General features: G+C 48.1%; 1 protein-coding gene across 1 annotated transcript in view; it reads left to right on the top strand.

Annotated features, from left to right (window-relative positions):
* The window catches only part of HS3ST1 (heparan sulfate-glucosamine 3-sulfotransferase 1), a 29,524-nt gene extending 14,619 nt beyond the window's left edge, over positions 1–14,905 (top strand). The window contains exon 2 of the mRNA XM_026514414.4: positions 13,429–14,905. Within this exon, the coding sequence (XP_026370199.1) occupies positions 13,526–14,473 (948 nt within the window). The 5' untranslated portion in view covers positions 13,429–13,525 and the 3' untranslated portion in view covers positions 14,474–14,905. The remainder of the gene's footprint in view (positions 1–13,428) is intronic.
* Positions 14,906–21,847: the final 6,942 nt, after the last annotated feature.

Here is a 21,847-nt window from a genome sequence, read left to right as displayed (position 1 = left end):
TTCCTTCTGGTTCACAAACAGTTGGAGAAAGAAAAACAGTTCATGGGACGTGGTCCTGCACTCCTACATCGTTTTTCATTGATCTTGAAACACAGACATAAACGATTTCTTTCTTTTTTTTTTTAAAGATTTTATTTATTTATTTGACAGAGAGCCAGCGAGAGAGGGAACACAAGCAGGGGGAGTGGGAGAGGAAGACGCAGGCTCCCAGAGGAGGAGCCCGATGTGGGGCTCGATCCCAGAACGCTGGGATCATGCCCTGAGCCGAAGGCAGACGCTTAATGACTGAGCCACCCAGGCATCCCCTGAGCCACCCAGGCGCCCCAAACTATTTCTAAATGTAGGTCTGTAACAGTTCTTATCTCATGACACATGAGCGTGGCCAAACTATTTTATGTATGATGCATGTGTGTGCAGGATTCTGCTGGCCGTGCGTCTTTCTGCTCCTCTAACAAGCAGCCTGTCCGCAGCTCCCTTCCAGACCTAAGCCCAGTGCATTCGCCACACCCTTGGTGCCTCTTTCTCCTCGATTTCCACCCCACCCCTGCACTCGGGCAGGTACCTGAGGTGTTCCCAGGAAGGGACGGGATGCTAACTTTGTCTCCAGTTCCAGTGCCTGGTACATAGCACGTCTATTTAGGTCTTGATTCTGAATTGTAGGTATTCTGGGCAGACTGACGCTTTGGTTTTCTCCCATCCTAATATTCTTCAGAGGTTACTTCTTCATTTATTTAGAGAGAGGCTGAGTGTTATATGTGGTAAGAACCAAGTAGTCGGACCTCCGTGGGGGCTCTCACCCTCCTCTGTTATCCCGAGCAATTCTGCTCACCCCCAAACTTCCATACCTCACTTAAGCAAGCAAAAGCCCGAAACTATCTCCATCCAGCCTGGAAGGTCATCAAGCTGACCCTTTGGGGTTGGGTAAAGGGAAACCGTAGCTCACTCCATGCAACTCTTCTGCCCCCACCCTGAAAAGAAGCTGAAGGGCTTCTTCTAACTGTATATTTTATTGTCACTGAGACACTTCATATCGTGCTCATTTCTACATTCTTGTTTTGTTCCAGTGATGGCTAAGCATTCTTTATAGTTTGTCCCCAAATCCAGCCGATCCACCTTTTAATCACATCTTAGGTTGAATTAATATTCATTGAAGGAATGCTGAATATGGTCTGAATAGAAGCAAGGCGGCAGGTGCCGTTAGGGAGATCTGACCCATGGGAACAGTCTTTTCCTGCTAGAAGCTCTCTTGTTTCCTATTATCCAAAAGACCTCAGCAGTATAGAAATTTAATATATGTGACTACCTTTACCCTATGAAATGTTAGATTGATTGCCCACACAAGTAACAAAACGATGTGGTTTACTTTCCATAGTAATCGTTTTGTTTGGCATTTGGCATAATAGTATCTTGCCATGACAAACAATTGCGTTTCTTGATTTCTCTAAAGCCTTCACAGTTTAGGGTAGATATAAGAGGGCAGAGGATCTTTGGATTTATGACCCGATTGTTTCTTGTTGTAAACAAGGCTTCGAGTATTTCTGCGTCCTCGCCAAGGTCACACAGAAGTCAGGACAGAACCTGGGGCTAGACCTCAGCTCCTGAAGCCCCAGCTCAGTATCCTGTTCACTTGTGTGCATAATTGACCTTTTCAAACAAAGAAGACTTTGTGGAGATGCATTGTATGTGCCCGGGATGATCCGTGTTGGCGGTATTGGCTACCCGAGTAGGACCTTTCTGGAGCAATGGAAGCTGGAGATCAGTGACAATAATGACATTTGATAAGGGTTTTCTTCTTAGCACTTTATATGCTGTATTTCCTTTAATCCCCATGACGATCTACAAAGTTAGTGCTGTTACCAACCCTACATGTCAGGTGACGAAACGAGGCCCACAGGGTCACATAACTTGTCTTTGGTCCCCCAGGGGGAGTAAGGGATGAGGCAGAATTCAAACCCACCCTTTTAACCACCAGCCTCCGCCTTCTGTCTGAGCTCTTATAATTCATCATGACGATTCCTGAACATCTTCCCCTAATGCCAGGTTGTTTTGGAAATTTTAAGTCATCAAAAATGAATAATATTTTAAAAGTAGAAAATAGAAATCCTATTTTGCATCAACATTCAGAAAGAATAAATGATCAGGCCGGTGCTGATTTAACTTAGCATGTAGTAGAATATTGAATCGGAAGATACTGGAACAAGATAACAAGAGATCACAGAGAAGGTTGTGTCAAGTGTGAGGTCTTGGTGTTCTTCCGGGTAGATTACACGGCGCTTCAGGAGTGAGATAATTAGACTGGTACTCCCTGTTTCAGTAAACTCCTCGTAGAGAAGGTAAAGCTCCAGTGAGAGGCAGAGGAGACACCGACTCATTTCGAGGAACCCAGAGGTTCAGAAAAAAAGAATATTCAACTTGATTGGTGGTTTTGAAGTTTGTCAAGTGAAGGATAGAAAGAAATCATAGTCGCGCATGTGTACATGTGTTTAGTGGAGGAAAAAGAAAAAAAATGTGTTCTTGCTTCATCCCATGCCATCACGCGAACGGGAAGGATTTAATTCAGGACAGGATGAAACACGGGCGACATCAAATCAAAACCAGCTACGGCAGCCCGATTTAATTGTCCCCACGCCCGTTCCCCCCTCAGCTCCTCCCGGGCAAGGCCGGCTGCCTCATTGATGTGCTGGTGTGTTTCCCGGTCCCTGTCAATGCCAAGTGCTCACTTAAATGTCTGTTTTTAAATGACCCTGTTAAACCAAGAACAGGCATATTCAAAAAGAAAGACAAAATCTTGGGCCAAACGTGAGCAGTAGCTTCCAAGATTTTCCATTAAGTCGCCCCAACTGGGAGCGTGTAAGTGATGTTGCTGGGATTCAGGCTCAGGACCTGACGCTTCCTTCCATCTCCACGGCTCTTTTCCCTCCCTGTCTTTCCAAATCCCTGAGCCCAAGCCTCTCTGGACACCACACCTGCTGGCTGGGGCAGCCTTAGACGGTCTGCCACCGTGTCCCACAGACGGCCCCTCCAAGCCAGCCCCAGCGAAGGAGCGGACCCCAAGTCTCCTCCCAGATGGGCGCCCGGACATCGGCTGTCTTTTCCGGGGGATCGTACAGGGGCTCCCCTGCTCTTCCTCCAGCCCTGGGCTGTCTCGTAGCTGCAGTCGGATCTGTGCTTATGCTGAACATAGTGGTCACTCTCCTTCCAAGTGTGTCTTCTACTTTACAGGGTGCTTTGAGGACAGAGGCTGGATTCTGTCTCTATCCCCCGTAACTCAGAACAATTTTAGAAACATTGCGGGTGCCTCGCGAAAGCGATCGCCTCTGTGCAGAGTCTGGACCTCAGGCATCACCCGTGTCTGCAGGCTTACCCATCAGTCTTCCCCACCCCCCACCTTCACCTTACTTGGCAACTAATACCTGTCTGGGACCTTCATAAAAATCAGAAGTTTTCACATAAATATCCACAGTTGAATCTGGAAAACTTTAAAGATCAGACATGCTAGTCCTTCATCTCCAACATCTGGGGAGTTGACAGCAGCGGCGTCCTTCAGATAGATCCATACACAGCTGCTTGCTGAAGTCCTCACCAGCCAGCCAGCTTTGACCTTAGATGTCACCTGTTACCCCAGAAAATACACAGCATTCTCAGGAAACCCTTTGTCTTTGCTTTTACCTGGAGTTGCTGTGTGTTCCTCGTCCTGGGCATCTGTAATGAAATGCAGAGACCACATGGCTGAAACAACAAGAAACATTTTCTCCCACTTTGTGGTGCTGTCTGGGAAGTCCAAGATCAAGATGCCCCGGGTTCAGCTCCTGCCGAGAGCTCTCTTCCTGCCTTGCAGGATGTGTCCTCACATGGCCGAGAGAGAGCCCTGGTCTCTCTTCTGCTTATCCCGTCTCTAATCCTGTCCTGGGTCCTTCCCTTATGACCTCATCTAGACCTAATTATCTTGTAGAATCCCCACCTCCAAATACCATCCCATTGTGGATTAAGGTTTTAACATACGAATTTTGAAGGAACACAGACATTCAGTCCAGAGAAGCAGGCTCAAGAAACGAGATAAATCCTCCCTCCACTTTGCTTGTCTAGGAGAAGAATTTCCTTTGGTTCGCTCATATTTATATTCAGCAGCAAAGTATTCTAAGGTTCTCTGCCCTCACACGAGGGAAGCACAGATCTCCACGTGTCTCGCGTCCAGTGGGGTGGGAATCAGGTGACCTGGATTTCCAATTCAGTTTAGGCTCTGTGTGCTTGACCTTGGGGTTCCCATGCTGCTCCTGCCTTACCTCCCCCTCCTGCGGGGATTAAGGATGAGACAAGATGATGACATGTGGCCCTTGGGCTTCTGATAGCCTGTGTGTCTTTGCTGGCTCTTTCTGGGGAAATGCTAGGGATTCGTGGCTGTTGGCCACCTGCAGGGTGTTGATGACTGTCGTCTGCCCAGCCGCAGAAGTGCCCACAGTCACATGGCCCCTGTGGGGAGGTTGGGTCACACCTGGAGCAGGGACCGAAGTGGCCCATCCCCAGGTACCCCAAGGCGGCGGGTCTCGGGTCTTCTGCCTGCTAGCACGGCCCCTTTTCCACCCCGCTGCACCGAGTAATAAGAGAGGCTCTGTCCGCCCTCCTGTCACAGAGCTCCTCGGAGCTGCCTGTGCCAGCGTGTCTCTGCTTCTAATGAAGGATTTATTTAGGTCACCGCTGCCTTCTGTGCACAGCCACGCAGATTAAACATGTCGAGGAGCTCCTCCTCCTCCTCCCCCACGGGGCCTCACCCCTGCCGCACACCTGGCCGCTTCTCCTTCCTGCAGGGGGCATTTACGGGGGACCCACCACGTGGCCCTTCACAGACAGAGAGCCTGGATCCTTTCTCCATGTCACTGTCCTTTCTTGCTTGAGCCTCCGTCTGGTTGAGTCACTGCAGTGCTTTGGACCGCGAGCAAGTGTGTTTGACTAATTATCATCCCCAGTCCCATTTATACCACAGCCGGCTTTTTTCTTTTTTCTTTTTTTTTTTTTTTAGGGACAAAAATAGCTAGCATGATTTGAGGGCTTGCCATGGGCCAGGCAATGTGGCAATACCTACAGCTTGCACATAGGCCGTTCTAGTTAATCCTCGCAATTAGTATATAGAGCCAATGCCTCCTAGCTGAGGCTCCAAGTTTCAATGCCGTCTTGTGGATTTGAAATTATAGAGCTGAGATTTGAGCCGGTGTTTTTGGCTCTAAATCCTTTGTTCATTCCAGTATGTCCCCTCCGCCCCCCTCTGCAGCTAATTCCACCTCTGCGCCCAGGCCAGTCCCTCTCTATTTTGTCTACCACAATGGTTACCAATCCTGGAATTAAAAACAAACTGCCCCAACAATAGGAAGAAACAAAAACCAAAGGAACATTGGCCGCCCTTGGCCCCAGGCCAAGGCGATCAGAGTCTGTCCCCGAATGAGCCCCGGGGATCTGGAACTCACCAGGTCCTTGCCATTCGGAGGGCTGAGGGTGGGCAGGCCAGTTCCCCCGGGAGCTTGTTAGAAACATAGGCTCTTAGGCCTCTCTCACCAGACCTCCTGGATTAGAATCTGCGTTTTGAACTAGATCTCCAGGGGACTGGTGTGCACGTCTGAGCTTGGAAAGCACTGTGCTAGGCAATCGCAATGCGGCCTCCAGAGCCCCTGGGTAGGGCGCTGAACTCACCCCCCACCTGCAGCTCCTCATCCAGACCCTTTGGCCCTGATCTCTCATCTCGTTTGGAGAAGGATGTTGTGCAGGTTGGCTTAGCATTGATCACCCTCATGGTATCACGGAATTCTCCGAGGCTCAGGAACAACAGTGAGATAGAAACCTTCTGGCCCCAAATCCCTGCCACACCATGCCGCCCTGCCTGACTTGTCCAGGTACTTCCTTCCTTCAGTCCTGCAGAATTCATTATCCAGCCTTTTGTAAATAGGGAAACTCCCAGCACTGCTGTGGATGCCAGGCAGCGTAGAAAGGCTGGAGGAGTCCGTGTTCAAAAAGTCCTCTTCTCTCTCAAGGGGAAAATGGGGCCAATTACACTTCCTTTCCCCAGACAGTGAATGTGACCCGGAGAAACTTATTTGCGTCATGTGGACTGACCTTGGGTCTTTTCTGCCCTGCACCCTTTCCCCCCATGTGAGGTAGGCCTCACAGCAATTTCCATAAGTAAAGCCAAACAAATGCAGTGTCAACATTTGTTGAAGAGTGTCATGTGCAGGCAATTTCAAGAAAATAAATATTTATGGAAGTCTTGAGATATCACTGTCCTTTCATAGACTGACAGGCACGAGCTGAATCTGTTTCCTCCCTCTTGGTTTCCAAGATGACCTGCCAACGATGGAAATTCGACATCACTGCAACGTGCCCTTAAGTAGTTGTTTAAAAGTGAAAGTGAAGGTGTTTTTGACTCCTAAAGAGGAACAAAAAAAGCATACACTGTTGATTGCTCAGAAGTTTGGTTGGATATGGAAATGACAGTTCTGTTGTGCTCACTGAGGTTTCAGTACATTCCAGAAAATCAAATCACTCAGCACCCTTGGATGCCTGTTTTTGTCTGGCAGTCTAATAGCTCTCATCCTTTCTCCTCTTCTCATCTTCCTGGGAAAGCTCCCCCCTCTGCCTGCAATGCACTCCCCACTGCCCACAGGGAGGCATTGCCATTCAAAGGAAAAGAAGCACGGGGGGCTTTAGAGATGGCCCATGGCATGTTCCTTCTCTCACTTCTTAGGTCTGTGACCATGAGAAGGTCATCGAACCTTAACAGGGGAGAAAGGCAGACCATTCTCATTTGTCGAATGTCTGCTGTGCTATATATTTGGCAAGGGTAATATTACTTAATGTTGATGGCATCCATGTGGAAGTACGTTTCGCCCATTTTGCAGACTGGCATGTTGAGCCCCACACAAGGAAGACACTTACCTGAGTTCAGACAGCTAGAAGAATACGAGCCTACATCTGCCCAACTGCAAAAGCGCCTTTGCTTTTCCACGACTATATGTTACCTTTTCATTGCTTCAAAGGAGGAAGATAAAATGAGAATAGCCACCTCTTCGTTCTGTTGCGACTATTAGAAGGGATCATTTATGCACTCGTGCTCGCCCCCTGGCCCACACTGGGCGCCCGATTCGTAATCTCCTCCTTTCCATCCCTTTCTTTAAATCCCTTAAACGACTTTGGTTGAGTGTTTCCAGCATCCCTGTTATCCTAGAGGAGCTTCTGGTCTGTGCCAGCTGTGCCACTAGTTTTTGTTGAAGGGCTGCAAGGCTGTCCTGCAGACAGAGGGATTGTAGGCAGTGCTATTTCTGATGCATTAAATTTACCGCTCGTGGAATATTCTAGTTATTTCCCTTTCTCCACGAATATGTTGCAGTGGTGGGACGGAGGGAATATATTGTAGTTAATTACATTTGAAATCTAGGTCATGATGTGAATTATGTAATAAGAAGACTTAAGGAGAAAATTAAAATATTTTGAAGGGTTATTTCGTGGTTTCCCCTCCTTTTTTTAATTAAAATATTTTCTAGACTCTCAGGTGGTTGTGTCCAGTCACCATTAGAAATCATGACATCTAGTTTCTGCCTGATTCTCTCGGATGAAGAGCTCACTATGTTTGATACAGTCTTTTTCATAGACAAACTGTTCAGGATGTCTTTCTATTGAATTAAAAGCCTTTCTCGGTACCTCGGGCCATTTGCTTAACCTTCCGCTACATTCGACATGTTCATTCAGCAAACAGGATCTCAAGCACCTACTGTGCACAGAAATCACGCCAGGCCCTGGGGGATGCAGCAGAGAGAGTCAGGACACTGTTGGGAGGCTCTGAAATTATCATTGTCGGGTGGAGGGGCAGACTGCAAACAGGCATATATAATTTTGGATAGTACATGAGGCATATAAAATGGGATGCTGGGAAAGAATGTGGTTAAAAGAGAACGGGTGGGCCCATGTTGTTGGGAAAGCCAGTGTTTGAAATAAAATCTGTATAACAGGAAAGAGCCAGCCCCAAAAAGCCTTAGACCCAGCATCCTGGAAAGAGGGAGCCGTGAATGCCAGGGCCCAGAGCTGGCACGAGCTCGGGGTGTTCAAAGAGACAGAAAGGTCAGCGAGGTGGGAAGTTGGCTTGAAGGAGCAGATTGAGGCCAGAGGGACAAGTAGTTCCCACCCTGGGGCATCCCTGGGCGTGGAAAGGAATTTGGATTTAATTTCAAGTGCAAGGGAACCTCCATCTGCAAAATGCTGTGAGCTGTCCCTGGGTCTCCCAGGCCTGGCATGTGGTCAGCACCTCCGGTGGGGCCCAAGGAAGCCTAGTGTCGCTGATGGGGAAGACTCTTGCTTTTTGAATTTTTGCAACTCAGGGCCTGGTTTAGCATTGCAGGACCAAGAAAACAGCATCCTTGATAAAAGGAAGTGAACAGAGAGGGAGCTAGATCTCTCTTTGGGACCTTTTAACCCACGTACAAAGGGAAAGGAAGGGTTTGTTTTGTTCATCCTTCCAAGAAATCCTGTCCCTCATCAAAGGATCGTTACCAGGCATGAATGTTCAACAGGACCAGAGACGTTCACCGTCAGGCCCAGGAACTAATTGTACCCCAACTCCAGGCATCGCCAAGGGGTGAAAGGGGCGGCAACGTCCCTGGCTTTGTCCGCTCAGACTGAGTTTGGATCCTAGTTCAGCCTCTACCTTTCTGGACAAACGCTGAATTTCTCTGAGCCTCACTTTCTTGTAGTGAGATCAGTTCTCCTGAGGACTTGCGATGAGCGTCACAGGGGCCCCGCGGGCAGACCTGATGTCTGCTCAGTAACAAATACTCCAGATGGGAGCTGCCATCATTGCTTGCGGTGAGGCAGCTGGCCTCGGTTGCAGGTGCTGTTGAACATTCTCTCCCGGCCCATGCCAGCTCAGGGCTCCAGGCTTCCAGAAGGTTCTATTTGGTCAATATTAACCTGTTTCGCTTCTGGGGAGAGGATGATCAGTTTGTCTTTGTGCTGCCTATAAGTTCAAACTTCCTAATTTGTGAGTGGGGTGGGGGGATCTGACTATTCAGAGAGCACTTTCCTCCCCTAAATTAAGAATTGCAACTCTGCTCAGCACTGGGTAGCTTCGTGCTTCCCCTTCAGCTGCCACCAGCCACACGTGGCCTTGAGATGTGCTGTCGGAGTAAATGGATACACACTGGATTCTGAAGACTTCAGAAAAAATGCAAAATATCCCCTTAATTTTATATAGGGATTATGTGTTGAAATGATATTGTTTTGGATCCTTGGGTCAAGATAAAAATATTTCTTTTTTTAATGTGGCTCCTGGGTCATTTGAACATTTATAATAAAAGCTATAATAATAGATGGCTTTGTCATAGGGTGAGATGTGACTGTCAGAGACACTTAGTAAAAAATAGATGGTGGTTCCTGTCGCCTTTAGGAGGGGGACTGTTGCCTCAATGAGCATCTCTAGATTGCCTATGAATAAGGGGATTTTCCTGGGAATGTAGTAAAAGTCCATGTTATACTTTGATTTCTATAATTCATTTATATATACTTTTATTTATATAATTCATTTATATAATTCATGGCTACTGTGGGGCAGGTGCTGCACTTGGCATTATGGAGGGGAGAAGGGATTGGTAGGAATGGAAAGTTAATCTTATAACTTAGTTAAAATGTCAGATAGGTAGCTTAAATTCAATAAATTTGGATCTTTGATAAATGAATCAGTGCATATCACATTCATATTTCCATTGTAGAGTGCTTATAGATACGTGTCACCTCATTTCAGTCTCAAGGAAACCATTTGAGGTGGGCAGACTTATGACCATTTTACAGATAAGGAAACTGAGGCTAAGAGCAGTTAAGCTGCTTTGACTGAAGTAAGACCCAGAGACAGGATTCCTGATCCCAGATCCTGAGTTACTCCTGTGAACTCCCCTACTGAATAGAACAGTGAATTCTGACCCCATGCTGTTCTGTCCCTACCCTTTGTGTCAGTGGATTCTGGACTCAGTGGCTTGGGACTTTGTCGTGGCTCGCTAGGTTTTTGAGGGTCTTCCTTCTTTAGGACCCCCAAATCTTTGCCCTTATTAGCCTGTGAGGGCCACACTCTAGGGAGACTGCAATAATAGCAGATAGATCATGGAAAGAACTGGAATTCTAGAGCTACAAGGTCTAGGCCTGGATTTTCTATGTGACCTCAGACAAGCCGTCTTGGGCCTCCTGGGCACGGCTCTCGTGTGCTCTGACGTCAGGATCAGTGTGGCTCCGGGGTCGTGGCTCACAGGTTCACCCGAGCTTAGGGTCATCTCTTTCCTGAGAGTGTTACGAAAAGGCCCAGAAATTCTGGCTGTGCCACTGAGGTCAAATTATCCAACTACCACAAGAGGAAGTTGGCTCGTAGTGACCACTGTGTGTGTGTGTGTGTGTGTGTGTGTGTGTGTGTGTAATATGTATTATACATATATTTAGATGTCCATATACGTGTGTATATATACATATGCATGTGTAAAACTTAACTAAAGATCGTACATATACACGCTATACATACGTATGTAACATACATATATGTATATAGCTCATACATATACATACTTTTCTCTATATATATAATATGTGTGTGTGAGACTTTAGCTAAGGTTTTTTCCTATATACCTCAAATATTTTTGGAACGTAGAAGGCTTTAGACATTGAATTCATTTTTAGAAAGCATTAAAGTAGAAGTGAGGAGCTTTTAAATTACTAGCTGCCCTTTTTTTTGTAAAAAGTGTATATATATACGTATATATATATAAGTTCTTCTCGGCTGTCTTTTGGTAATTCCCCTTTAGGAAAAAAAAAAACAACTCAGACGTGCACTGTACTAATCAGGGTGCCTCCTAATAGAGTAGCAAAAGCGTGACTAGTTAGACCAGATGGATTTCAGACCTGGCCTCTGATTCTGTACCTTACGTGTTGAAGGATTGGGATCCCTGGTTGCTTTCTGAGTCTGAATGCAGAGCTCAGAGATGGGGTCAGCAATACTCCTCATTGAGAATAGAGTGATATAGGGGAGCCTGGGGGACTCAGTCGGTTAAGCATCGGACTCTTAATTCAGCTCAGGTCATGATCTCAGCATCATGAAATCGAGCCCCCTGTCTACACCTCGTGGGGAGCCTGCTTAACATTCTCTCTCTCCCTCTCCCTCTGCCCCCCCTCACCTCGGTCTCTTTCTCCCACCTCTTAAAAAAAAAGTAGAGTGATCTAGCATGGACTTCACCTGCCTCATACAAGAGCACACACGTGCACAGACATACCCAAGCAAGCACATGCACAGGCGAACACGCACACCCCTGAAGCATGTAAAAGGCAGGTGCAACGGCATCGTTTGGTCAACCCATACGGGTCAGACCCACACCGAGGAGGAGATGAAATTTGCCTGAAACATACTAAGACATTCGACTGAGTAAGGGAAGCTTCCATTAAATTGAGCTCATTCAGTAGAACACTTTGGACCACATCTTGATCCGTCATCCGTCCTTTTTTTTTTTTCTACATAGTTATGTCCACTGATCTTACAAGTCCCTTCTCCAATTCTGTGATTCTCTCAAAATGTCCAGTTTTTCATTGCTTTTTTACATTACAACATTTGAATAGACATTTTTCAAAGCAGCTAATACAGTTGATATCCGACAGAGGTGGTGCAATTGGTTTGATTATAAGAAATGGAAGACCATAAAAATTCTTCGTTTATACATTCTGAACAAGTTTTAAACTAATAAAGTGAATTTTAAACCTGGCATAAAGAAGACGATGGGCCCTCTTGATGGAGAACATTCTCATTGGCTCTTTAAAGCCCACAGTCCCCAAGGCAGGCCTGTCACTCACCCGTCCCTGTGTTCGGACAGATGACTTACAAGAACTTCCAACAGCCTCTTTCTGGGAGACGGTCAAACAGCTCTTGATGACTGTCGTTTATCAGTTCCCTGAAACATGGACATGACTCCTCTGTCCTTGGGAACCCCCTGCCCTTGTGGGACTTCAATGCCTAAATGTTATAAATTTCAGATAGGTGAAGAGGAGAAGGTATAAAGGAGGCAGTTTGTGGAAAGAGCCCTGCGTTCAGAGTTCTGATTTTGGGCTCCGAATTTTGAAGTGGACTACATTCTCATGTCCTTGGGCAAGACTCCTGCCTGTACCCATCCCGCTTGCTACGTGCACTGTAGGGTCACAGTGCCCATCGACTGAGCAGACTGCGAAACCACTTCATGAGTCCTACGGCCTTGCACACGGGGAGGGGTTTTGCTTTCTAGCCACCTCCCCTGTTTGTCCTCTAGGCTCACTTCAAACACCTTCTTTACCATGAAGCCATCCCAAGTTGTTCCAGGCGAGATGAGTAAACATGTGTCCTCATATTAGCCTGCCTAAACCGTAGTCAGGGCGTATAGAGCACGGATGCCTGCAGCCACGTGAGATCATTTCACCTTAGCCACATTATTCTGCAGTACCAACCACCCAGACCCCACCAGCTCGCAGCCAGAGTGATGCATTCTCTCACAAGCCGGGATGGCCGTGTTGCTCACAGTGGACTTGCGTGGTGCTCTGCTGTACAGGTCTCTCACCTTCCTCTGGAGCCCAGCGGCTGGCCCAGCACCTTCTGCTCACGGTCATGGGAGAAGTGCAAGTGGGCAAGTGCAAACACAGAAAGCTTCTCGAGGCCGAGGCTGGGAACTGGCACCTTGTCATTTCCACTCACAGGTCATTGGCCAACCCCAGGTCAAATCGCTGGGGAGCACACACACTCCACAGTGAGGCCGTAGCAAGAATTGGATGCAGGGAGGAGTAAAGACCGGGGGTGAATCAATTCAGTCTTTCATACAGGTTCAGGAGCCCCTGCTGGGTGCTGGGGGACAGGAACACCATCTGCTTCTATGTCAGCAGCCCCTCTGCCTGGGGCTGCCGGGTAGTAGGTATTTCAGTGATGCTTGCTGAGGTCCAAAAGACCTTTCCCACCCTTTCATTTACAGCAGAGGTTGGCACAGTCTGACCGCAGCGCCAAATCTGTGCATGTTTTTGTGCACACAGGAGCTGAACGTATGAATTGTTGAGAAAATCGAAAGAAAATCGTATTTAATGATGCATGAAAATTATATGAAATTCAGATTTCAGTATCCATAAGTAAAGTTTTATTGGAACACAACCGCACCCATTCCTCTGTGTGCTGTCTGAGGCCACCTGAGCAAAACAGTATACTTGGAGTTGCCATAGAGACTGTGTCCCGCAAAGCCTAAAACATTTCCTGTCTGGCCCTGTACAGAAAATGTTTGCCACCCCCTGCACCGTAGGGTAAAGAAACGCAGAGAGCCCCAGAGAGGCGACTGCCGTTCCCAAGACTACAGCGTTGTCGGCTCCAGGCAGCCCTGTATGTATTTGGGGTTAACATCTTCCCCCTTTGTTTCCTAGTAATTGGCGGCCTGCGACACCCATGTGCCACTGATCAGGAGGCAGTCCCCGCGGCAGCGCTTCATGACCCAGCGGCACCGGGCCCAGTGAAGCCACCATGGTGTCCAGCACGGCCGCGCTGCTCCTGGGCGCGGTGCTGCTGGTGGCCGAGCTCCAGCTAGTGCCTTCCCGCCCCGCCGCGCCAGGGGCCGAGCCGGGCCAGCCGGAGCTCGCGCGCAGAGCGGCCACTCTCCAAGGCGAGGGCCGGGAAGGCGCGGCCCCTAACGGCTCGGCCCAGCAGCTGCCGCAGACCATCATCATCGGAGTGCGCAAGGGCGGCACGCGCGCGCTGCTGGAGATGCTCAGCCTGCACCCCGACGTGGCGGCTGCCGAGAACGAGGTCCACTTCTTCGACTGGGAGGAGCACTACAGCCAAGGCCTGGGCTGGTACCTGGGCCAGATGCCCTTCTCGTCGCCGCACCAGCTCACGGTGGAGAAGACCCCCGCGTACTTCACGTCGCCCAAAGTGCCTGAGCGCGTCCACAGCATGAACCCGGGCATCCGGCTGCTGCTTATCCTGCGGGACCCGTCCGAGCGCGTGCTGTCCGACTACACCCAAGTGTTCTACAACCACGTGCAGAAGCACAAGCCCTACCCGTCCATCGAGGAGTTCCTGGTGCGCGACGGCCGGCTCAACGTGGGCTACAAGGCGCTCAACCGCAGCCTCTACCACGTGCACTTGCAGAACTGGCTGCGCTTCTTCCCGCTGCGCCGCATCCACATCGTCGACGGCGACCGCCTCATCAGGGACCCTTTCCCCGAGATCCAGCAGGTCGAGCGGTTCCTGGAGCTGTCGCCGCAGATCAACGCCTCGAACTTCTACTTTAACAAAACCAAGGGCTTTTACTGCCTGCGCGACGGCGGCCGGGACCGCTGCTTGCACGAGTCCAAAGGCCGGGCGCACCCCCAAGTCGACCCCAGACTCCTCAATAAACTGCACGAATATTTTCATGAGCCAAATAAGAAATTCTTCGAGCTCGTGGGCAGGACATTTGACTGGCACTGATTTGCAATAAGCTAGGCTCGGGACCTTTCCTGTTGTAAGTTCTGGTGTACATCTGGGGGAGGAAAAAAAAAAAGAATTTTAAAAGGGCATTTAAGCTATAATTTATTTGTAAAATCCATAAATTACTTCTGTACAGTATTAGATTCACAATTGCCATATATACTAGTTATATTTTTCTACTTGGTAAATTGAGGGCATTTTGTATTGTTTTTCATGGTTGTTAACATTGCGTAATATGTCTCTATATGAAGGAACTAAAATATTTCACTGCAAAAAAGAAAAAAGAAAAAAAAAAAAAGTCCTGGAGACCCTGTCGTTTTTGTATATAATTAACTTGCCCCCGACTCAAAATAGCTGTCTGTGTTATACTCATTGCAAAATCTATATTCCTTTGTTACTTTAAAAAGAAATGTTTTTCATGGCTATTATGCTTCTCTCTTGCCCTCTCCTTTCTTCATTGTTCATTTTAATTTTTAATGTCTCTGTGGTCATCAGATTTATTTTTTACTTGCATTGTGAGATTTGTCTTCACTGAGATCCCCTATTATTCTGGAGGTAGAAGGTTCACCCATTCCCGACTTCAGCGGGTCCCTGAGCGTGGATGTTAAAAAGCCCAGTAAACTCAGAGTGGACAAAGCAATATTCAGACTGGAGAAGTAGTTTATACTAGCAAGAAGCTCCCTTGTCACGCATCTTTGCCTCGAAGAGTGCTTGCATACATTTCTGATCTCAGCAATGGGCAAAACCTACAATAATGGGGGTGAAACCACTGGCCTTCAGAATGGTCTCGGGGCTGTGTACTTTGCCCCAGGTGGCAACGGGTCTCTGGAAACCCACTTAGAAAAGAGAAGTTGCAAACTGTGTGTGTTCCCACTGTGTAGATTTTTGTGGAAAGCCGACGCATGGTGTAGACAGACTTTTGCTCAGTCTCTTTATCTATTTCCTGAAAGATCCATATGCATTTATAGACACATACTCCGTATGCACTGAGACATAAATATGTGTGTGTTTTAAAATCAACTCTGAATGTGTAGTCCTGAAATGGAAAGGAAATTTAAACTCCCAGGGGTCAGACTTGCAAAGAGAAAAGCACAACGTGGAGGGAGAGAGAGAGAGAGGGAGAGAGGCCTGATTTCAGTTTCACTTCCACTCCTTGTTGGAGGTGGCCATGCAGGCCCCCTGAGTCTTGGTTTTCTCAGGCATTCTTTCTCACTCAGCCTTTTACAGCATTAAATACACTGGATGTGTTTTCTTATCATGAAAACAAAACATAATCATTATGTAAAACAAACAAACAAAATACGAAGAGCAAAATAAACCCGTTTCCTGACAGAGTTTATATTTAAGGCAGAGGAGTGAAATGGACATTATATATAAGAACTCATTGACAATGCCCCCAAACAACCCCAGGAAGTAGGAATTATTATGGCGAGTTCAAGGAGGAAGAAATAGGCACCGGGAAGATAAGGAACTTGCCAAGGTCACACTGACTTCTCGCCAGGGCTCGGAGCCCACTCAGAGCCAAAGCAGAGATTGTGGTGTTATGGTTTGATCCTACCCTACGCTTTTTGAACTCAAAAGGAAAGGCCCAGACTCAGAGGCCCTTCTTCCTGACTTAACCTGACAGATTCCCTCCCTGGTGCCAAATGTCTTCCACCTACAGGTGTGCCTGAGCCGAAGGAGAGGGGCAAGTCAGGGCCTGCGCTTTTCTCCGAGGTGCTATCGGGGAAGTGAGTCACCTTGGTCAGAGGCAGCAGCTCTAGCCTGGCTTGACCTTGGCGTGGCCCAGGCCCCACCCCTAGCCATGCAAAGACAGCAGGAAGAAGGCCTCCCACCTCCGAACACGTTAAGGTTGCGTTACACAGCCAACTCCCCAGAGGGTGTGGCCAAAATATTTATAGCAGGCTTCCGGTAGACATGGCACTTTGCAATCTGGAGACTGCTCTCCTCTGCACACACCGTGGATCTTGCTTCATCACACTCATTAAGAGCTGAAGAGAGGAGAGGCCCAGAGAGGTTAAAGTGAGTTTCCGGGATTGCCCAGGAATTTGGAGCGGAGACTCCAATGGGAGACTCCTGACTTTCCAAAGAATATTTCTTTGCAAAATACCCAGGGATGCCTGTGCCTTAATGGGGATGTGGTACTTGAAGCATGCAGTGTTGGGGTCAGAGGTGGTGGGCAGGAATGGAGGAAGGAAGGACTGAGCACTGGGGACATGACCTAGTGGCTGGGGATAGCACAGTTCCTGGGATCCTGGTAGGAGTGGTCCAGTGTAAAGTGATAAGTCAGTATAAATTCAATAATTGTTGATTTGTGGTGTGGGTCTTGACTGAGGATGTGTTCATGGAAGTCTACATGGGCAAACGGGTCAGGGGTTCTAGTGGTTTTCTGTTACTCCATTTATGGCAAAAGCGCAGCCAGTCCTTCAGAAGATACAAGGAGTACTTGAACTCCAGTAGCCCAGGTATCTTGATTTCATCCAAGCACTCCCAGATTCAGAGAAGGCCCTGCGGTGGACCTGGGCCTGCCTTCCGAGGGGCACAAATGCAGTGACTCGGGAGCCAGATGGCACCTGATCCCTCTCCAAACACCATATCAATTCTATTAACACAGATGCCAACTAGAGGGGGTGAAGTTCCTGTCCCAATCAGCCTAGGGGCAGGGACGGCCTGGGAGCCTCCAGGTGGGGCATTCCAGAGACCCAGCTGGGACCAGCTGAGAGCAGAGTCTCAGCTATGGGTTTGGACTGTTCCCTGCACTTGATGCTTCTGAGTCGGGACAGCCCCTGCCCCCTCCCTTCCTCCAGGAATCAGGTAGTGCTGAAATCCCACTGACACTATCTAGTTACCGGCTCACAGCCTAACAATGTGCTAGTTGAGCACGAATGACGATGTGCCTCTGAGCACCGGGTGGCTTGCTCTTTCAGTCCTGGGATGCTATTACTCAGCTGAAGGGAGACGTAGGGCAGAAGAGTCCAACGCGCAGGGTGACCACTCCTTAAAGAGGTGGAATCCGAGATCACCACCAAGATCACCACAGAGGTGGTCACTATAGTATTTTTCCTTTGAGCCCTACTAGGTGCTTAGCATGGTGTTAGGCCCTCAGGAGTGTAAAAGAAAACACAACAGGGAACTAATAGGCACTGACTCTTCTGGATCTACATAAAAAGCATGGAGGGGCCAGGAAGGCAAGGGAATGACGCTTCCCTGTGCTTGGGCTGGCCATAGCAGCATGCTCTGTACTTTCTCGTGTCATCTGGGAACGTCCCTGGGAGGAGTCTGCTGTGGAGAGAAGGAAACTGAGACGGAAGAAATGGACCTGCCCTCCTTGTTTGAGAAGAAAGAGCTATCATTCCATCCAGGGGGATAGTTGCCCCCGAGATGGGGAACGTGGCACTGAGGGGCACAAAGAGAAGGTGAGAGAAAGCAGAGGCGTCTCTCAAAATGCCACTGCTCAGGAGTAGGAAGAGAAGGATCTCCCCAAAGGGCATGATCACTTAACTCCCGGGCCACAGGACCCTGTTCGTTCCATGGAAAAGCTTCTTGGAGGAATTGCCATGATGCTGGGGAGTGGAAGACAAAGGATGTAACCAGGGCATTCTGGACAAGGGTAGCTGGAGGAACCAAGACAGTGGTGACGGGGAGGGGAAAGGAAGAAGGGGATGCAGGCAACAGACTTTAAACACATCGAGAATTTGCTATGCGACAGACACTTGTGGCCTTGACAGCTACTTGCCAAGTGGTGAGAGCTTTCTTAGCAAGCACCCGGGTATCTGTCACAGAAAAATAACTAACCTTTATTGCACACTCACTGGGTGCTTAGTGTTTTAAACATGTTGCTTCTAATCCACGTGACAATTCTGAGAAGTAGGAAATGGCATGATGCTGATTTTACCGAGGAGGAAACTCAAACTCAGACCATAAAGGCTTGCCCCGGATGCTAGAGCCAGTGACCTTACAACGGGAACTTCGTCTCCGATGCTCTGCTACTTTGCGGTCCCTGCAATCTTGGGTGAGGGGAGGGAGAAGTGAAGCATAAACATCTGTTAAACAGAGCGGAGCATGTAAGAGAAATGATGGGCACCCTGGATGTGAGGATGTGCAGATAGGCATACCAGACGGTCTTCAAGCGAACGAGTGGTCGGGGACTTGATGCAACAGGCACCTGATAAAGCAGGCTCGTTCCCGGCAGACCTTCATGTAGGAAGTCTGCGCTCGCGCTAGCCGGGGGCAATGCAGCGGAGCTCTCCACGTGGCAAACAAGGGGCGAGGACCAAACGCTCCACAGAACTCTGAGCTGCGTGGCTGAAATATGCAGATGTAGGGCATGGCCTTGGTTCTTCAATTCATGCTCCTATCAATACCTTTACTCCTTTTCCTCCAAATTCCCCTGTTGGGTCACCTGAGAGAAAAAGCATTTAGAGCCAGGAGTCCTGGGTGTGTATCCCCACTTTGCCAGTTATTGGGCATGTGGCCTTGGGTTCAAATTCTCAGAACCTCATCATTCTTCTCAATATAAGTGGGCCGATATTTACTTAATTCTGTTTTGGGGGAATTCAATGAGATAAAGCAGGTAAAAAACTATAAACTCTGTGAGGATATGGCTTAGTGGTTAAAAGCATTTAGGATTTTAGGAAACAGACCCAAACTGGTTTCGAACCGGTCTGCAGACACCCACTGCCTTGGCCTCCCTATCGGCTTCCAGCTATGCAACTGTAGCCACCGCGGTTAGCACCCCACCCAGATCCCATTACTAGGAAGTCTCCCACCTCCAGCTACCGAAAGAGTTGGCTGCTGAGGGCTCACCCTGCCCTGCTTTCTGGAGGATTTCCCTGAGTTGAGGAGTTGCCTTACCTGGAGATGCCTGGGGAGTTGAGCTCCCTCAGCTTCCCTGATTTCTTGGGGGTTGCCTGTGACTAATGATGGATGGAGGTGGAAAGGCAGTAGGGTTGAGGGATAACTGCCCAGCCTGCTGGTCCCGGAGCAGAATGACCTCTGTGGTACAAGCCATGCTCCAGAACTCCTTGAGGTGCCAGGTCAACTCCAGACTTCTCCAGAAACCACACTTTGCTTAGCTTCTTTCCCTACTCTGTCCTGTGTCCTTCATTGCCTTACGCACTTCTTCTGTAATCCCATTCTCAGCAGGCAATTGCCCAAGAATACAGGGATCCTCACCCTAGGCTTTGCTTCTAAGGCTTCCATCTAGTTGATAATAGTCAACTTGCAGAAATGTTTTAGCCTCTCTGTACTTCACGTGGGTGATATGACCAACCCACAGGAGTCTGATAATTCTTCCAGTTAAACAAGAGACGAGAAGGAATGAGCCTATCTTATTGGCTGATACACAAAAATGCTGAATATAATAGTAGATGCAATCATTATCAAGTAATGGGTCTCTTTTGTTGGCTTATCAGACTATTAAAATAATGTTAATGCCTCAATACCAAGCATAAAGTCCACCTTCCCGGAAACTTCCTTGTTCTCACAAATACGAAGGCCCTGCTCCATCTTACTTATGCTATAGGGCTTTGTATCTCTACTGTTCATCAAATATTTCATGTGGAGCTTGTGCATAGATGCCCCTTCCTCTTGATTGCAACACCCTGGCACCTAACACAGGGCCTGGCACATGGCAGATAGGAAATACTTGTTTGTAGACTGAACTGTAACTCCAGTCCAGGAGCCCAGCTGCTGTGAAAACCTCTTCTCTCATATATCCCTGCTTTGTAGTCTGGCTGGCCTCCTGGAAACACCTTCTCCAGTGCTTCACAATATACTGCCTCATTTAATCCTAACAAATCTCTGAGCAAAGAATCAATCCAGGTTCCATATTTTTTGCTGACCATCATATCCCCAGCAAATAGGGCAATGCTTGACAGAGAAGGTACAAATATTTACCAACTAAATGACTTACGGAGGTTCCCAGACTCTTGCCGCTATGCCATACTATACAACGTGTCCTGACTATTGCACTAATGGAGAACCTAGTATTCTCCAAGGCAACCCACTACATCTCCAAACTGGCTATTAAATTCACACTTTCTGTACCTAAACTTCTACTCCCTAGCTTTCTCCCATGGATATGAGTTCTACTACAGGGTATCGTGAAGAACAAGTCTCATACCACGTTGTCATGTCGGCACGCTGGAAAGAAAGAACACCGGCCTTGGATTCTAAAGACCTGAACTTAGGGGTTTGGCTCAGCCTTTTCCATAGCTATGTGATGTTGGTTTCCTCGATTCTCTGAATTTCTGGTACTTATCTGTAAAACAGGATAAATGATGCCTTCTTTGTGAAGATTCTATTACATGGCTGGTGGACAATGTAAAAATAAAAGAGATCCTAATTCTATAAATACTCTTTTAATATTGCAAAGTAACTCCGCTCTCGTGATAGGTGTCATCCCCTCTAGAGGGCAATGGGATAATAGCTGAGTGTTTACTAAAAACTAGGTAGGTATTATCTCATTTAATCTTCACATCAGTCTATGAGACAGGTACTACTATTAACCTTTTATGGATGGGGAGTCCAAGACACAGAGATATTAAATGCCGCATGGCTAGTAAATAGTAGAGCCAGATTTGTTTCCTGGGGAGTCTGTCTTCCCAGCGAGCCTATATTACCTCCAGGCTACTTTCTCTTTCAATGCAAAAGAGACCTTCTTCTCCAACATATCTGTCCATGGAAAGTGCTAGAGCACAAAGCAGGCAAAAATAGAAATCAGGAACTTAAGACAAATACCAGCCAAACACTATAGCAGGCAGAATTCACAAATGGCTCTCCTATGCTCCCCGCCCTTGCTGAACACACCCTGTCTAGCCCTTACCCCTTGGAAGTTCACAGGACTTGCAAATAAGATGGGATATCTACTCTCTTAATTAGGTTACTTGATATGGCAAAGACAACAGGGTATGACCATATATGATACGTGAGACGGACAGTGGACTGGAGAGACAGTCTCCTACTGGCTTTGAAGAAGTCACCTACCATGTTGCAAGAGGTGTAGGAGGGGGGGTCAGTGTAGCCAGGGACTGTAGGGGCCAGTAATGCTGAGAGTACTTCACCTCCATGCCCCTCATCCCCCGTACCAGCCAACATCCAGCAAGAAAACAAAGCCTGCAGCCCCACCTTTGCGAAGAACTCCATATTCCAATAGCCTGGAAGCTTGGAGGAGGGGCCCCAAGCTCCAGATGACAGAGCACCTGGCTGAAACATTACGGGCTGCCTGGTGAGGTGGAAGCAAAGCTAGCTAGGACTCGTTCCAACTCCTGCCCCGTGGAAAGCGAGGTGCTACACGTATGTTGGTTTACACTGCTCAGTTTGCGGCCATTTGTTATGTGTAGGTAACTAATGCAAAGACAAGGCTACCTTCTT

This window comes from Ursus arctos, unplaced genomic scaffold (assembly GCF_023065955.2).
Source record: "Ursus arctos isolate Adak ecotype North America unplaced genomic scaffold, UrsArc2.0 scaffold_9, whole genome shotgun sequence".
In the NCBI taxonomy this organism is placed as follows: Eukaryota; Metazoa; Chordata; class Mammalia; order Carnivora; family Ursidae; genus Ursus; species Ursus arctos.
This window is presented reverse-complemented; position numbering and strand designations above follow the sequence as displayed.